Raw genomic sequence first — 18,969 nt, 5'->3', positions numbered from 1 at the left:
TGTGCATATTCCACCCACGGCAAAAATCTAGCCCAATCCTGCTGTGACCGTGAACAGTAAGACCTCAGAAACCTACCTATTTCTGCATTTAACCGTTCTGTTTGTCCATTACTTTGTGGATGGTATCCTGAAGTAAGGCTGACATTGATATTTAGCAACTTACAAAATTCTTTCCACACTCGGGACGTGAATTGAGGTCCCCGATCGGAAACTATGTCTTCTGGAATCCCATAAAATCTGAAAACATTGCTGAACAGTGCTTCTGCTACTTCCAGGGCAGAAGGTAATTTTCTCATAGGGATCAGTCTACAGGCTTTAGAGAACCGATCAACCATGACTAAAATTACTGTGTTGTCTTGGGACTTGGGTAGATCGGTTATGAAATCCACACCCAAATGAGACCAGGGACGATTAGGTATGGGGAGTGGTTCCAACAGTCCAGCAGGCAGCTGTCTGGATGTTTTAGACTGAGCACACACTGGACATGCCTTAACAAACTCTTGAACATCCTTCTCCATTTCTTTCCACCAGAACTTGTTCCTTACTAGTTCTAGGGTTCTATTGATCCCTGGATGACCTGAACTTGGTGTGCTATGAATTTGTTCTATTAACTCTTGGCGTAATATACTTGGAATAAACTCACGATCTGGTGGACAAGTTGCTGGAGAAGGATCCCTTTCCTGTCCTTGGTGTATTTTATCCATCAGTTCCCACCTTATGGGTCCAATGAAACACTCTGGTTTAACAATGGGAAATGGTTGAACCTCCTCTCGTTCAACTTCCCATAGACGAGACAAAGCATCTGCCTTCCCGTTCTTTGAACCTGGGCGATAAGAAACAGTAAAATCAAATCGAGTAAAGAAAAGAGCCCATCTAGCTTGTCTGGTATTAAGTCTTTTAGCTGTCTTTAGATACTCAAGATTCTTGTGATCTGTTAAAACCAGGAATGGGTATTTCGCCCCCTCTAACCAGTGACGCCACTCTTCAAAAGCGAGCTTCATAGCAAGAAGCTCTCTGTTTCCCACATCATAATTCTGTTCAGCCTTACTCAACTTCCTCGAGAAGAAGGCACATGGATAAAGTTTAGAAGGTGAACCAGATCGCTGAGACAATATGGCTCCAACTCCAGAGTTTGAAGCATCCACTTCTACTACGAACGGATGTTCTGGGTTGGGATGCTTGAGAATGGGAGCTACTACAAACCGATTCTTTATAGAATGGAAAGCTTGTTCGGCCTTCTCGGTCCATTCTAATTTTTTCCTCTTCCCCTTTAACAAGGAAGTGAGTGGGGCTGCTTCCATGCTAAAACCTCGAATAAATCGCCTATAAAAATTGGCGAACCCCAGAAATCTTTGTAGCTCCTTTATGGTATTTGGTCTGGGCCATTGTACTACAGCCTTCACCTTTTCTTTCTCCATGTGTACTCCTTCTCTGTCAATCATATAACCTAAAAAGGAGACAGAGGATAAATGAAATTCACATTTTTCTCCCTTCACGAATAACTTGTTATTTAAAAGGCGAGCTAAAACCTTTTTAACATGATCTTTGTGTTCATCCATATTTCTGGAGTAAATTAAAATGTCATCAACGTACACGATGACCCATCGGTCAATCATGTCTCTTAGTACATCATTAATGAATGCTTGGAATACAGAGGGCGCTATAGCCATCCCATACGGCATTACTGTGTACTCATAGTGCCCCCTGGTGGTTATAAATGCAGTTTTCCATTCATCTCCTTCTCTGATTCGAATGAGATTGTAGGCACTCCTCAAGTCCAGCTTGGTGAAAACTGTTGCTCCCCGAAGTTGTTCCAATGCTGCTGGGACTAAAGGCAGAGGATACTTGTACTTCACAGAAATGTCATTTAGTCCTCTGTAATCAATGCATGGACGCAGTCCACCATCCTTCTTTTCTATAAAAAAGAAGCTGGCTGCAGCCGGAGAGGTGGAAGGGCGAATGTATCCCAGTTTAAGAGCTTCCTCCACATAATTTTCTAGTGCCTCAGTCTCTGTTCGGGACAGAGGATAAATCCTATTACGAGGGGGTGTGCTGCCTGGCAACAGTTCTATAGCACAGTCCCAAGGTCTATGGGGAGGTAGCTCACTTGCACTTTTTTTTTTAAAAAACCTCCCCCAGGTGCTTATAGCAATCTGGAATCCCTTCTATTCCCACTATATTAGGGCTTTCCACTAAAGTAGCTCTAATTGGTAATGTTATACACGATTTCAAACACTGTTCTCCCCATTTCTCTATTTCATTCTTGCGCCATGTGATATGAGGTTGATGCCGCACGAGCCAGGGGAATCCCAAAATAATGTCATGATTGGGAGCAGTAATAACAAAGAAGGAAATACTTTCCTTGTGTAGCGATCCAATCTTCATAGTAAGTTCAGCAGTGTGCTCTGTTATGGAGTTCCTTCCTAAGGTTCTCCCATCCACGGCCTTCAATACCATCGGAGAGGCGGTACTAGTCAGAGGGATCTGCAGTTTCTCCGCGAGGGCTCGGTTTATGAAGTTCCCGGCGGCTCCCGAGTCGATGAGCGCTGAAACAAAGGTAGATTCTGAACCCCAAAGTAACTGAACCTTTATGTTCATACACCTTACGTTAATATCTGGTTGAAGCATGAACCCTACCTCCAATACTTTGGTTGCAGCTGGGCGACTAGGACAGGAGGTGCGTATATGACCTGATTTTCCACAGTATAAACACCGTCGTTCGCGGAATCTTCTCTGTCTTTCTTCTTCAGAGATGTGAGTTCTTCCCAATTCCATGGGTTCCGATTCCAGGTCCAAGCTCTCTGTTGACTCGACGTATTCAGTACTCCTCCTGGCCCGCCGACTGTCGTATAGCAGATTGTCCAAAGTAATAGTGTGACGAATATAATTATCCAGGTTCATGGAAGCACCTCTAATAGCCATTTCAGCCTGCAATTCCGGTTTAAGACCCTTCTTAAACATAGTTAGCAATGCCGGTTCGTTCCAACCACTCCCTGCAGCGATGGTTCGGAACTCCAAAGCATACTCCGATGCCTTTCTTCTTCCCTGTTTGACATCACAGAGCCGGGCACCGATATCACGTCCCGCTTGCGGATGATCAAACACTTCCTTAAATACGGAATAGAATAGAGCTTCCGATTTTAATACATCGCTACCCTGTGTCCATAATGCCGTAACCCACTCCTTAGCTTTCCCGGTGAGTAGTGACATAACGAAGTGAATTTTTTCTGTTTCACCACGAAATTGTTCCGGATGGTGTTCAATGTAAATGTTACACTGCATTAAAAAACACTTGCACAACTCCATTGACCCATCATACCTTTCTGGAAGGGCAATATGAACAGGAGAACTCCCCGCTGGGGTAGGTAAGGTACTCACTGAACCTGGTGCGATTGTAGGTTGTTCAGGTTCATTGCGATCGGGTAGTGGAGGAGCTGTTCTCAGCAATATCTCTTGCAAGAGTCTTGAAATCTCCTCCATTCTTTGTTCTTGATGAGTCAGGCGTTCATCAAAACCTGCTGATTCCATGGTCAAGGCGAAGTCTTCTGTCAAGTAACACTCATAGACAGTAGTAGAATCAGGTGCAGGTTTATTATAGAAAATACACAGTCAAATACCAATAAACAGTCCAGGGTCATACACGGGTAATCAAAACAATCCAGCAAACAAATCCAAAGGGCTCAAGAAAATACTCACTATCTGAAAACGGATAAATGGCAGTCATACACGAAAATCCAGTACACTAGAATAACGCTCAGAAATGCAGGAAAATACCGAACAAGACTTCGCGACCTGTGTAGTAAATGTGGGGTATATATACCCATATCAAGATAGTTAACAAGCAGGAAGTGGCTGCATTAGAATTCGGGAGACAGTGACCTCTCGTGGTGAGGAGGAGCAGCCACTGCCGGTGTAACACTCCCTCACTATATGGTGGATATACAGTAAAATTCTCAGTTACAGTTTTTCTCCATCTGCTAAAACCTTTTATAAAAGAACTAATTTTTTATAATGAACATAAATCCATTAAAGTTTTCATCAGAGGAGGAACCAGTCTGGTACAGTCATTCAGTAATGGAGTCAGAGAGGAGGAACCAGTCTGGTACAGTAATTCAGTAATGGAGACAGAGAGGAGGAACCAGTCTGGTACAGTAATTCAGTAATGGAGACAGAGAGGAGGAACCAGTCTGGTACAGTAATTCAGTAATGGAGTCAGAGAGGAGGAACCAGTCTGTAACAGTAATTCAGTAATGGAGACAGAGAGGAGGAACCAGTCTGGTACAGTCATTCAGTAATGGAGTCAGAGAGGAGGAACCAGTCTGGTACAGTAATTCAGTAATGGAGTCAGAGAGGAGGAACCAGTCTGGTACAGTAATTCAGTAATGGAGACAGAGAGGAGGAACCAGTCTGGTACAGTAATTCAGTAAAGGAGTCAGAGAGGAGGAACCAGTCTGGTACAGTAATTCAGTAATGGAGTCAGAGAGGAGGAACCAGTCTGGTACAGTCATTCAGTAATGGAGACAGAGAGGAGGAACCAGTCTGGTACAGTCATTCAGTAATGGAGTCAGAGAGGAGGAACCAGTCTGGTACAGTAATTCAGTAATAAAGACAGAGAGGAGGAACCAGTCTGGTACAGTAATTCAGTAATGGAGACAGAGAGGAGGAACCAGTCTGGTACAGTCATTCAGTAATGGAGACAGAGAGGAGGAACCAGTCTGGTACAGTAATTCAGTAATGGAGACAGAGAGGAGGAACCAGTCTGGTACAGTAATTCAGTAATGGAGAAAGAGAGGAGGAACCAATCTGGTACAGTAATTCAGTAATAGAGTAAGAGAGGAGGAACCAGTCTGGTACAGTCATTCAGTAATAGAGTAAGAGAGGAGGAACCAGTCTGGTACAGTAATTCAGTAATGGAGTCAGAGAGGAGGAACCAGTCTGGTACAGTAATTCAGTAATAGAGTAAGAGAGGAGGAACCAGTCTGGTACAGTAATTCAGTAATAGAGTAAGAGAGGAGGAACCAGTCTGGTACAGTAATTCAGTAATGGAGTCAGAGAGGAGGAACCAGTCTGGTACAGTAATTCAGTAATAGAGTAAGAGAGGAGGAACCAGTCTGGTACAGTAATTCAGTAATGGAGACAGAGAGGAGGAACCAGTCTGATACAGTAATTCAGTAATGGAGACAGAGAGGAGGAACCAGTCTGATACAGTAATTCAGTAATGGAGACAGAGAGAAGGAACCAGTCTGGTACAGTAATTCAGTAATGGAGACAGAGAGGAGGAACCAGTCTGGTACAGTAATTCAGTAATGGAGACAGAGAGGAGGAACCAGTCTGGTACAGTAATTCAGTAATGGAGACAGAGAGGAGGAACCAGTCTGGTACAGTAATTCAGCAATGGCTGCTCATGATCTTCATCATCAAGGAAAAATCCAGCAAACCAATCAGATCACTTTTACTATCAGTACATTCAACTGAAAGAAGCCATAAAGAAAACAGTCAACAATAAAACCTTTATAACCACAATATTCTACCATTATATTTACACTTACACTATATGGCCAAAAGTATGTGGACATCTTCTAATTATCCAGTTCAGGTGTTTCAGTCACACCCACTGCTAACAGGTGTAAACAATCAATTCTATAAAATATAATAGATAATTAGTAAGCTCATGTACAGAAACAACCTCTCCAAACACACATCCTTCACCCCTGCACCAAGACACAACCACACCCTCATTATTACATCTTCTTATTTTATTTGTACTTTGTTGATTTTACTGTTTCACAGAGATTCATCCACACTGATTGTAGACTGTAGTGACTCTGTAGATGATGAAGTTCCTCTAGAACTGAGAGAATGAAGAGTGGATCATTGTTTTCTCTGCAGGCTGAATTATTGTGGTGTATCAGATGAAGGTTGTTCTGCTCTGGCTTCAGCTCTGAGATCAAACCACTCACACCTGAGAGAACTCGATCTGTCTGATTAAACTAGGATATTCAGGAGTGAAGCATCTCTCTGCTGTACTGGAGAATCCTCACTGTAAACTGGAGATACTGAGGTAAGATCATCTCTCTGAGAATCACACATGAGCTGCTCCTCACTAACTCATCTTCTCTAATAGTGAGACTGAAACAGAGGATTTAGGTTTGAATGGAAGTTGTGTCTTTACTAAATAAAGAGAGGAAATGATCTATAAAAATAAACCTGTAACAATACTGAGTCCTTCAGTCTAAGAGGAGGAATTACTTCTGATTCAGGTTTTACTGCTATTACATCAGATTAGCCCTGGTGAAAAAAGACTTAATTATACTAATCTTTAATATACTAAAAGGCACTAAAGTGTATTATTGTCACACTAATTATCAATACACTTCAAGAGTGCTAAAATGGAACAACTATTTTTGTACTTATTATACTTTAGTTGTACAAAAATAATACAAAAGCTTGACTTAAGTTGAATTAAATATACTATACAGTTTAGTACTTAATACAATTAAAGTATACTATAACATGTGTATTTAACTTCATGTTTCTCTAACACTTAAACTGAAATTAAAGTCCACTTGGAGAACATTAAGATATTTTAAAAATATTTATTTATTTACTTCAGAGTAAAAATATACTTCTACCTTCTGTCTTTCTAAACCCAAATCTTTGTAGTGCATAGCAAAACAGATCAGCCATGTAATTTAGTACAGTTTAGTACACTTAATACAATTAAAGTTGAGGTTTTGTATTATTTCTGTACAGTTACAATATAATATGTGCATTGATCATTAGTGTGACAACAATACACAGTGCATTGTAGCATATTGAAGATTAGTATACTCAGGTCTTTTTTCACCATGGAAGTAACTTGAAATACCAGTTTAAAAAATTCCACAAATAGTTTATTTTTAATTGTATTTGAACCTAAAAGCAACAATCAGTTTTGTTTTCTGAAATTTGAACTTTATTTTGGCTGGATTTATAAATGAAAATTTTTATTAAGGATAAAGAAGATACCTAAGTCGTAATGGCATTCAAAAAACGTGTATTATTTGTAAGATAATGAAATTAAACAATATTTTCAATATTAACAGATATAAGGTTCTGAAATTGCTTATTTTAAAAATGTAATGAGGTAAAAACTGAAACTCTTTATAAAATCTACACTATTCCTCTAAAGTCTCATTCATCATTAAAACGTAATTTAAAAATGTGTTTAAAAACGTAACATTACAACATGTAATTTCAGAAGTCTTTTAATGTAATAAAGGAAACCATCTCTTTCAATTTGTTCATCTTCATTGAACTTTGGACTTTGAGTTCATGTATGAAAATCCTGTAGGGAGTTTTTTTTGGCTGTTGAAACATAAGTGCACTCCACATTACTCTGGTTTGAGCTGTGCAGTCCACTTTCTTGCATCGACCTTGCTTGTCTGAATAATATGGCCAGTGTGCAATGCCGTCTTTCCTGACCTCTTGTTGCGGCAGTGATTCCCTCTTTCTCTGCTGTCTCATGTCAGACCCCACAGAGCTGGGTCAGCCGCGTTTTAGCTGACTGCTTGTCCCTTGCTTGCAGAGTCAAGTCAAGTCAACTTTATTTATATAGCGCTTTTTACAACAGACATTGTCTCAAAGCAACTTTACAAAATCCAGGACCAAAAGATACAAAAATCCCTGTTGAGCAAGCCGAGGGCGACTGTGGCAAGGAAAAACTCCCTGAAAATTACAGGAAGAAACCTTGAGAGGAACCAGACTCAGCAGGGCCCATCCTTCTTGGGTGGTCTGGAGGATACTTTAAATAAATGTACGATTTACACAAATCATACAAACACAGAATTAAATGATCTAAAAGTTATAACTGGTAATAAATAGATAAATAATAATAGAGTTGTTCTTCGCTCTAGTCTTCAATAAAGTCTGTAATGATTTCTTGTCATTCTTGGTGCAATTACTCCAGACCCGTCACATCCGGCAGGAGCAGCAGTGTTGTCACGGCAGTCTCGACTTTAATCCTTAACCTCGGCGGGTAAACAGGTTTCCATCAGAATGCCTTTGGAGTAAAACAACAAAGAATGTAGTTAATAATGTACAATGCTAGTTGAGTAAAACAGTTTTACAGAGAGTTTTAGACTCCGGCAGCCCTAAATATTACAGCATAACTAAAAGGGAGAGCGAGCAGGTAACAAGGTCATGAAGGCTTTCATAGGACATCAGCGCCCACCTCCCCACCCCACCAATCTTCAGAGCACTTCAAAGCCAAGCAGAGCACTTCAGCCACTGATGACTTAATCTCTCTCAGACCAAGCTCTTTTTTTGCCTTTTTGGATGCATGCTTGATGGTCTCTGCGGTAGAGAAGCCTTGCGTTTACGCAAAGCATGTCCATGAGATGGAAAAAAATGCGCATGTACCAGAGATCTTATCTTTGTTCGGTACAGGGCAATCAATGAATCCATCAAATCCACCCCTCCCATGTTCTTATTGTAAATCGCAACAGAGGATGGACATTGCACATCTGTGACTGCACTCAGCTTCCTGCACAGTGCAAGTTGGATAGGCCCCTGCAAATGTGCTCAGCAGTGTTACTGTGTGGTTGTCATGTTACTTGCTTGCAATGAGCTGCCCACCTTCATAAGCCACTACTCTTTTATCAAAAGATCCACGACCCATTGTCTACAGATCCTTGACACTTTTTAATGAACAACATTTTAGTCTGTTGGCTCCCACTGTGCCAAGGCAGTAGATCTTCTTTGCCATTTCTATTTCAAGGCCCGTGCTTGTGAACTAGTTGTCATGATATAGCTTAAAGTTTTGCTCTTGTGGTATGATGGATGCCACTCTCAGGACTATGTTGCTGCTGGCACCAAGGTCAGGCATTCCACTGACTGGTTGGATCTTGCCTGTGTGAAGCTCAAAGTTATATGCAATGCCCTTGGAGTCACAAAGCATGTACACCTTATAACCCCACTTATGGGGCTTACTTGGGTTGTACAATTTCAGGCGACTCTTTCCTTTGAAATGAATTATTTGCTTATCTACACAGAGATGTTCATCCAAAGGAATGTTGTTCATACTGGCAAGAACAAAACAGAGCAAGGACCTCAACTTGAACAGTGGATCTCTACATGGGTTTTCAAGGCTGGGGTCCAGACTATTGTTATTAAAGTGAAGATTGGCTTTGATTTGCTCCCATCTTCTCACAGGCATTACATCTGCAATTTTGCATCTGCATCTGCAGCCTGCCAGCACATTCGAGTTGCTGGTATCCCATAGATGGATATATGAAAGGCGATACCAATAAACTGCTCTAACTCCTTCTCAGAACAATTCAGAGGTGAGATAACGTCCTTTTGCATAGAGTAAAGGTTAGATTGTTCAACAATGAGCTGAAGACACTCAGGGGTGAACATCTGCCTGAAGTATTCAGTTGGAGTGAGGACCTCTAAAACTGATGGAAGTTGGCCTGCCGAGACTGGGGCAGGATAGTGGACACGGGCATGAGACTTCTGTACATGGAAGATGGAACAGTATTAACAGACTGCAACACAGGCGCATCATGACTAGACAAACTCATGGAACCTGACAAAGAGACAGGACGGACTTGGGCGGACAGACAAGGACCAGGCATGAAAGACTGACTGACAGAATTAGCTTGATTTGGCAAAACTGGATGGATATGACATGGCAAACATGGCACTAACCTGACTGAACTGGAATATAGGCAAATCATGACTAGACAAATCAGAACCCATGAAACTTGATGAAGAGACATGACAGACTTGGACAGATGGATAAGGACAAGACATGACAGACTGGCTCACAGAATTAGATTGACTTGACAAATTCACTGATCGGATCTGGCTTGGTGGAACCTGAACCGACGGACATAAGGAAATAGGCTGAGCTGGCAGGGGCTTGGAACGAACTTTAACAGATGGATACATGGACGAGGCAGGAGCCAGTGGAAAGACATAAGGACCCCTGGAGCCTATGGGGTCATCACAAGGTACAGTACAAAATGGAGACTCATGGCTGGCTCCTAACATGGACGTGGGACAGCCAAGAGCATTTTTAGTGGGCACTGGCACCCGGACCACATCGGCAGTGGGCACTGGGGGAACACAAACATCCCCAGCAGGTACTGGATGCCAGGCATATGCTGCAGTGGGCGCTTTGCTACATGGAGCGTCTCCAATGGGAACGGGAGGTTTGGCAAAATTCCCTACACCAAGGTACCAAGGGTTTCCTCTCTCAAAATTTGGCTCTCATGAGGCCCTTTAATACTTGAACCGACTTCAGCTCAGCTCCCCTGTCAGACCAAAGCTGCCTAGCCCATTCATGAGCAGCACCCTTCAGCCGCGAAATCATAAACAGTACCTGTTCTGTTTCAGTGGGCTAAGAGTCCAGAAGGTTCTGCAGGTAGAGCTGGCTCTGAAGAAGAAAGCCTTTGACACACATTTACATTTATATTTACATTTTCAGCATTTAGCAGACGCTTTTATCCAAAGCGACTTACACAATGAGCAATTGAGGGTTAAGGACCTTGCTCAGGGACCCAACAGTAGCAACTTGGTGGTGGCGGGGCTTGAACCGGCAACTTTCTGTTTACTAGTCCAGTACCTTAACCACTGAGCTATCACTGACCCCAAGTTGCTTCCATCATACGAAGCTGGCCTACTGAGCAGAAAGGTTTGAGGGAATCTCATATAGCCACAATAATCTACCACTATATTTAACAGGTGGTCCATCGAGGAGGAGTGGGCTTGGAGGTGACTATGGAGTCCAAGACGGGAACGGCAAAGACATCCGCATTGGGGGCAGGGAAACTGGCCTGGGGGTTTCAGTACTGCTACTGCTGCTTTCTTTTTTGCACGTACCTCAGAGATGCTGGCACGTCGTTTGTCCTCAAATGTCTCTGTTGCTTAATGTGTCAGGGTGTGCCATCCAGTTCGGTCCTGTGCGCACTCCTTAAGCTGCTTGGGGGCTATTCCAGTGTGGGCGATGTTGGCCTTGATGCAGTCCTGGACACATCTTCTAATTATTCAGTTTCAGTCACACCCACTGCTAACAGGTGTATACAACCAATTCTATAAAATATAACATTTGTTTCCAACACAAGATGTTTTTAAATCCAGATTAAAAATCGATTTAACCTGGATTACTTAAAGTTTTTAAATCTTTTATCTGACTAAACAAATAAATTCTGTAGTAATGTTTATAGATTTTGATGTAATTTAATAATTAATAATTATTTAATTAATGTACTTCATCATGGACATGTTTTATTAAACCATTTTTAAACCTGAAGCACTTTCACTTTGATTCTGAATTTGCAGTTAGTTGAAGCTCTCAAAAGAAAGTGATGATTCTTTACAGCTGCTCCCAACAGACGTCGCCACAGTGGATCATTCATCAGCATAAATGATTTGGCACAGTTTTTATGATTGATACCCTTACGATGCAACCCTTTTGTGTATCTGGGCTTGAGAATGAGAGTGTTCACACTGATATGTGTCCCCACAATGGCTAGATTCATGTTACACTATGTGGGTCTTAAAAGAACTAAAAATGTGGGTCTTAAAAGAACTAAAAGTAACGAGCACAATTCTGGACCAGCAAACTTCACACTGTTGTTTTGCAGATCCACCATGTCAACCCAGACACCTTCAATTCTTTTAGAACTAGCAAACGAAAAGGAAAATGTGGTTTGTATCCAACCAAATTCTTAGAAATGTAAGAAACTTTTTCTGATCTGGGGTTGTAGACTGTAGTGACTCTGTAGATGATGAAGTTCCTCTAGAACTGAGAGAATGAAGAGTGGATCATTGTTCTCTCTACAGGTTGAATAATTGTGGTGTATCAGATGAAGGTTGTGCTGCTCTGGCTTCAGCTCTGAGATCAAACCCCTCACACCTGAGAGAACTCGATCTGTCTCATAATAAACTAGGAGATTCAGGAGTGAAGCGTCTCTGTGCTGTACTGGAGAATCCTCACTGTAAACTGGAGATACTGAGGTAAGATCATCTCTCTGAGAATCACACATGAGCTGCTCCTCACTAACTCATCTTCTCTAATAGTGAGATTGATTTAGGTTTTAATGTAAATTGTATTTTTACTAAATGATCTATACAATACTATTCAGTCTAAAATGAGGAATTACTTCTGATTCATGTTTTACTGCTCTTACACCAGATAAGAACATCTTACAACATTCTTAACAGCTGTTTCTTTTTCCTGCTATTTAATAACATGTAAAATACTACTTATAAGCAGAACCATATTGATTTAAGTAACATCTGATAGTATAAAGTCTTCTGCATGCATTAACATTAGCAGTACCTGGTGATCAGGCCACCCATAAAATCTGATCAGCCTCAGCCTAAACCCTTACTGAATTCAAGAGGTGTAAATTGGAAGTATGAAGCCTCAGCAGTGAAATGTTCTGTGCCACAGATACATTTTAACACAAGACTGTTGTGGTTTACCTTCTACCACAGCCAAGCATCAATAACTGATTTTGTGAATGTATCATCTGACTGGACGATATACTGTATGCTGAACAGGTGGATTTGTCAAACTAAGCATAAGGGCAGCTTTGAGAATCTGTGGCTTGAAGAATGTAAGAGACTGTTGTGGTGGCGACTCACAATAGTCAATGGTCAAATTAAAAAATGAGATCTTTAGAGTAATTTAGGCTGAGAGGTATCAGAAGACCAAAGACCAAAAAAAAATCTCTTGCTGTGAAAGCAATTATGGAAGCAAAAGCTTAAGATGGCCTTAAAAAAAAATAACTTGATGGTGTTGAAGAAAAAATACATCCCCTTGTCCAAGCTGTGAAAAGCAAGTGCAAACATTTTATCACTACTGGGAATATACACAATATCGGATCATTTTTCTCTCTGCAGGTTGTGTTATTGTGGTGTATCAGATGAAGGTTGTTCTGCTCTGGCTTCAGCTCTGAGATCAAACCCCTCACACCTGAGAGAGCTTCGTCTGTCTAAAAACAGTCTAACAGATTTGAAAAGGCAGCTTCTCTCTGATCTGAAGGATGATGAACGTTTCAGACTGGAGGTTCTGGAGTTCTAAAGTAAGAACTATTTAAAAATACAGTTTTGGAATAAAAGCTTTAGTTAAATTAATTATGCACTGATTAGAACTTTGTCTCTAACAAACATTATACACTACACTATACTTATGATTATAAGTAAATGTTACAAATTTTGTGGATGAAAATCTAATGATGTCTGACTTTGTAAACTCCAAAATGATTGGCACCCTTAATAGAGGTGGTTAAAAAGTCATAAGTTTCTCAATTACACACTAACATTACGAGAGGAATAAAACCTTTAATTCAAGTACATTTAATACAAGAAAATAAACAAAATAAAGTTGCCCCCTCATGAAGTACTTTGGCAACAGCACTGGTGTTCCAGATGATGAAAGGAAATTAAAAAAAAAGTGAAAATTGTAAAACAAAACAAAACATTTGATTAATCTTTATATTATATATTATTATTATTTCCATGCTAGGACATGCATATTCACAGAATTCATTTAGATAAAATGCTATTACTCTATTAAATGATTGAACTCAAAAACCTCATGTTTTAATAGTTCTGGAAGTTTTGGATGGACGTATAAGGATTTGAATCAAATGTCTGCCCCTATGAAACCACACATCTGTGGAGACCTAAACACCAGAACAGGGGGGTATTCCAGAAAGCGGGTTTAACAAACTTTGAACTTAACCATGAGCGCTGAGTTGACTTATCTCACTGTGTCATAGCCAGAGTTTTTGGTTCCAGAAAAGCGGATCAGCATTAGGTTACTCAATTCTGAGGAGATTGAACCCAGCAGAAGCGCGTTCACATTTTACTATAAACAGACATTCTCAGTGGAGTGGCGATAAATGGATTCACCACGGATGTGAAGTCGCAAAAGGCAAAAACATGCTTACAGAGTTAATGCCGGAGTTTAAATTCAATAAAAAAAAACTTGTTGAAACATAATTTCATTATTCATTTAGCAAAAGAATAGTAGAAATGGTTGCAGCTACCCATCCACAAACAGATTTGGACCACTGCACAAAGTCAAAGGCATTAAAACAGATGATAGTTTGGTGTTGACTGTCTTGATAGCCATGGGTAAAAATGATAGTGTTCGTCGTAAGGTGAGTGACCTAGCATACAATCAGGTGATCGATATGAACAGACAAACATCTGATATAACTTGTGTTTTGCAATCTGCATTAATCTTTTTCTGAACCCACATGCTCCACATAACACATTAGAAACTAAAGCTGAACAGATACAGAGAAACGCTGGCTACACACACGACCATAGAGTCGGGTTTAATGACACTGGTTGTTTTGAATATAAGTTTGGTGTTAAAATAGTCGTTTTCCACAGAAGTAGTTCAGGTCATTTAGAGATGTTGTGTTTCTGTACCTCCATGACGGCCATTATTACTCAGTAAAAATGTGAAAGCATTCATGGGTGTGTCATATGTTTGTGAGTTTTGTTATGTGTCACACCAATGCCAGAGATCACAGCTGTAAATGCAAATGTGATGTGTCACAAGCACCCCAGACAAATATTGTGATGTTCTGTAAGTCAGACTGTTGTTATGAGCAGCATAAGAAACAGAAACAACAGCCTACAGGAGTGACGGCGCCCTCATGCAATCTAACCAAGTACTGTAAATAATGCGGACGTCGTTATCATGTTAGTAATAAAGCCAAAACCCCACAGGTGTGTGTCACTGTGGTGAAGATTTAATATCAGACACCACTCATGAATGTTACATACAGCCAATCAAATTAAAAGAACCCAGAAATTCATACATCTATTGTGACTCTTTGTGATTAGTGTATTAATGGTTTGATTAATTACAGGTTATTTATTGGGGTAGGAGGATTATTACACTCACCAGCGCTGCACCTTCATTTCTCCACTTAACCTGAGCCGCCTGGACCTGGACCTGAGAGACGGAGAAAATACAGCCGGGCAGTACAGTGGAGAGTATTCAACTGAACTATTAACCCAGGACGCTGTACACACCATACACACTCATCCTACACACACGGTGAACGCTGTAGCCTAGTTGTTTGTTTGTCTGTAGCCATTAGCTAAATAACTTTTTATATACGTATGTTTTAAACGTTAATCTTTCGCGCGTAGTTGATATAGAGTGTTATTTTGTCTATCGTAAAAAAGCGCTTTTGTTTACTAAAGTAAATCCGTGCTTGTGAAAACTTCTGCTACCGGCATCCGAACGAAGCCGGTTTTAGTTTGTTTTGTAATTCAGCGCATAAACATTTTATTCATCCAGAATTAAAACCGCTTTCTGTCCGCACGAAGCGCATTGGTGTTTGTTTGTTTTTGTATTTTAGTGCTTAAACACCTTTGTTTTGTGGAGAGTTAAAGCCGTTTTCTGTTCTTAGGAACCGCGTTCTGTTTATTTGTTTTGTACACCAGCACATAAACACCGTTTTCCTTTAAAATTACAGCCGGTTTTGTCGGAAACAAAGCGCGTTTGTGTTTGTTTGTTTTGTACTTCAGCGCTTAAACACCTTTGTTTTGTGGGGAGTTTAAACCGTTTTCTGTCCGTAGGAACCGCGTTCTGTTTATTTATTTTGTACACCAGCGCATAAACACCGTTTTCCTCTAGAATTACAGCCGTTTTATCCGAACGAAGCGCGTTTGTGTTGTTTGGTTGTTGGTTTTTATATTCCAGCTCATCATCGCCTGTTTCGTCCGGAATTAAAGCCGTTTTTCTGTGACTACCAGCAGAAGCGCCGGTGAAACCAACTTCAACTCATCCTCTAAAGCTAAGTACATTTCTTTGTTATAATGGCCCCTGCGGGAGCTTTATTTCCCTGTATCGAGTGTAATATGTTCAGTTATTCCTTCTCCGTGTTTAGTGATAACTTTATATGTGATAAGTGTAGATTAGTTGTTAGTCTGACGGAGAAGATCTCAGTGTTAGAAGGGCGCATTTGGGCGTTAGAACAGACTACTACTAGTGAGGGCTTAGATACAGCTGTAGCAGTCCTGAATGCCAGCAGTTCAGGTATAGAACCCCAGACTCCGGCATTAGAGCCCTCACAGCGGGGCGACTGGGTGACGTCTCGGCGACATAGTCGTAGGGCAAAGCACCGACCATCTCAGTTGCACGTGTCCAACAGGTTTTCCCCACTCAGTGAGCCACCCGCTGAGAAGCCTGTTAATGTAAGTGCTCTGGTTATAGGAGATTCTCAGCTCCGACATGTGCGTATTGCAACCCCCATAGTGCACCAGCAACCATAGTCACTTGTATTCCGGGGGCCAGGGCGCCTGACATCAGAGCAAATCTAAAAGTGCTGGCTAATGCTAATCGTAGATTTTCGAAGATTGTTATCCACGTCTGCACTAATGATGTTTGTTTACGGCAGTCTGAGGTTACTAAGAGTAATGTTAAAGAGGTGTGTGAGTTAGCTAGGTCGATGTCTGAGGCAGTAGTGTGCTCTGGCCCCTTACCGAAATGGTGCTCAGAAAACTGCATTGATTTTGTAGATAACTGGTCCACCTTTGAGGGAAGGCCTGGTCTTTTGAAGCGGGATGGTGTCCACCCCACGTGGGAGGGTGCTGCTCGCATTTCTTGCAGCATAGGTGACAGGCTGTACCACCGCGTTAGTGTAGCGGCAGATAGTGTTAAATGACTATCCAGAGCCAAGACCAGGCAGCAGACAAACAGGCCTAACCAACTGTCTGCGAGTCGCCATCGGACGTCACCCAGAATCCTTAGGTCACAAACCATTGTGTCTGTTTACCGTGGCAGGTGTAAGCCAAAACAAAATCAAAAAGTATGTCATAATAACTTAATTAAAATTAATCTAAATGAGCATCATGAAAACCCTAGTAAGGCTAAACTAAAGTTAGGACTTCTAAACATCAGGTCACTGGCATGCAAAACAGTAATTGCAAATGAAATAATTACAGATAATAGTCTTTGTGCACTTTGTTTAACCGAGACCTGGGCTAGACCTGATGAGTATCTAGGTTTAAATGAAGCATCTCCTCCGGGTTACAGTTATGAACATAAGCCACGTCTCAGCGGTCGTGGTGGAGGAATAGCCACAATTTATGATAAAGACATACAGTAGGTCTTACTGTAAAATCATCTCCCATAACAAACTCGTTTGAAGTTCTTATCTCTGACATAACCAATAAAGGTTCATCTGATAAAAATAGTATGTTTAAACTGGTTACTGTTTATCGACCCCCTGGTCCTTACTCAGAATTTCTTAATGAATTCTCCGATTTTCTTTCTAAATTAGTTTTATCAACTAAAAAAGCTTTAATTGTTGGTGACTTTAATATTCATTATGAGGATAAGTGTAATCCACTCAAAATTGCATTTGATTCTATTTTAGAATCCTTAGGCATCACCCAAAATGTAACAGGACCCACTCACCGCTGTAAACATACCTTAGATTTAATACTTACATATGGTATGAACATAGACAACCTGGAAATTGTACCACAGAATGACTTAATTTCTGATCACTCCCTACTAATTTATGAAGTGTCCCTGTCCAATAATATACAGCAACCAAATCATTTTAAATGTAAGCGCACTATTACATCTGCAACTGCAGCAGCGTTCATAAACTGCCTACCAGAATTACCAAATATATCAGCATCAGAACCTAAAGAACTAGATCAGGCAACTCAAAACCTAGAGACCGTACTGCGCACAACCTTAGATAATGTAGCCCCACTCAAAACTAAACTGATTAGGGAGAAAAAACTTGCTCCTTGGTACAATGACCACACATGCGCACTTAAACAAGCAGCACGGAAATTAGAACGCAAGTGGCGTCACACTACACTGGAGGTGTATAAGATTGTTTGGAAAGATGCTCTAACTGAGTATAAACATGCCCTTATAAAAGCTAAATCTTTATATTATTCGTCCCTAATAGAGAAAAATAAAAACAATCCTAGATTCCTTTTCGAGACAGTGTCCAAATTAACTAAAAACGTCAATGAAACGGAATCTAATAACTGTGTTTTTTTTTTTTTTTAATAAATATAGGAGAGAAAACAAAAACTTGACTTCAGAGTCAAAGTGTGTCACTTGCCAGTGTTAAGTCTGGACTCACTCTAAGTCATCATCGTGTATACTCGATCCTGCTCCAACTCGTTTACTTAAAGATTTACTCCCAGCTATTGTAGAGCCCCTGCTTACATTAATCAATGCATCCCTTAGCCTTGGGTATGTACCTAAACTGTTTAAAAGTGCCGTTATTAAACCCCTGATTAAAAAACCTAATCTTGATCCACATGTTTTATCTAACTATAGGCCAATTTCAAACCTTCCTTTTGTCTCTAAAATATTAGAAAAAGTCGTTTCCAAACAGTTATGTTCTTATTTGAATGAAAATTGTATTCATGAAAAATTTCAATCAGGATTTAGACCCAATCATAGTACCGAAACCGCATTAATTAGAGTAGTTAACGAGTTGTTAATGTCTTCTGATAATGGATGTGTCTCTTTTCTTGTTCCATTAGATCTTAGTGCAGCGTTTGATACGGTCGATCATAACATTTTACTGGAGAGGCTAGAAAATACAGTAGGTGTTAAAGGACTCGCACTCTCTTGGTTTCAATCATATCTGACTGACCGCTCGCAATTTATGTAAATAATAAATGCTTGGAAACTACAAAAGTAAAGTGTGGTATTCCACAGGGGTCTGTACTGGGACCGCTATTATTTACACTCTACATGCTTCCACTAGGTGAAATTATTCATAAACATGGCATAAAATTTCACTGCTATGCAGATGACACACAGCTGTATATATCAGCCAAACCAAATGATACTGACACAATCAGTAAGATAGAAGATTGTGTAAACGACATAAAAAACTGGATGTCGTGTAATTTTCTTTTACTTAATTCAGATTTTAGACTGAGGTTTTACTTGTTGGCTCTAAA

At 40.5% G+C, this 18,969-nt stretch overlaps 1 protein-coding gene across 1 annotated transcript in view; it reads left to right on the top strand.

The window, feature by feature from the left end:
• LOC134316959 (NACHT, LRR and PYD domains-containing protein 12-like) overlaps positions 1-18,969 on the top strand; it is a 512,992-nt gene that overhangs the window by 355,048 nt on the left and 138,975 nt on the right. Inside the window, exons 14-15 of the mRNA XM_062997547.1 lie at positions 11,830-12,003; positions 12,895-12,995. Of these exons, the coding sequence (XP_062853617.1) occupies positions 11,830-12,003; positions 12,895-12,995 (275 nt within the window). The remainder of the gene's footprint in view (positions 1-11,829; positions 12,004-12,894; positions 12,996-18,969) is intronic.

The sequence above is a fragment of the Trichomycterus rosablanca genome, chromosome 1, assembly GCF_030014385.1.
Source record: "Trichomycterus rosablanca isolate fTriRos1 chromosome 1, fTriRos1.hap1, whole genome shotgun sequence".
Taxonomy (NCBI): Eukaryota; Metazoa; Chordata; class Actinopteri; order Siluriformes; family Trichomycteridae; genus Trichomycterus; species Trichomycterus rosablanca.
This window is presented reverse-complemented; position numbering and strand designations above follow the sequence as displayed.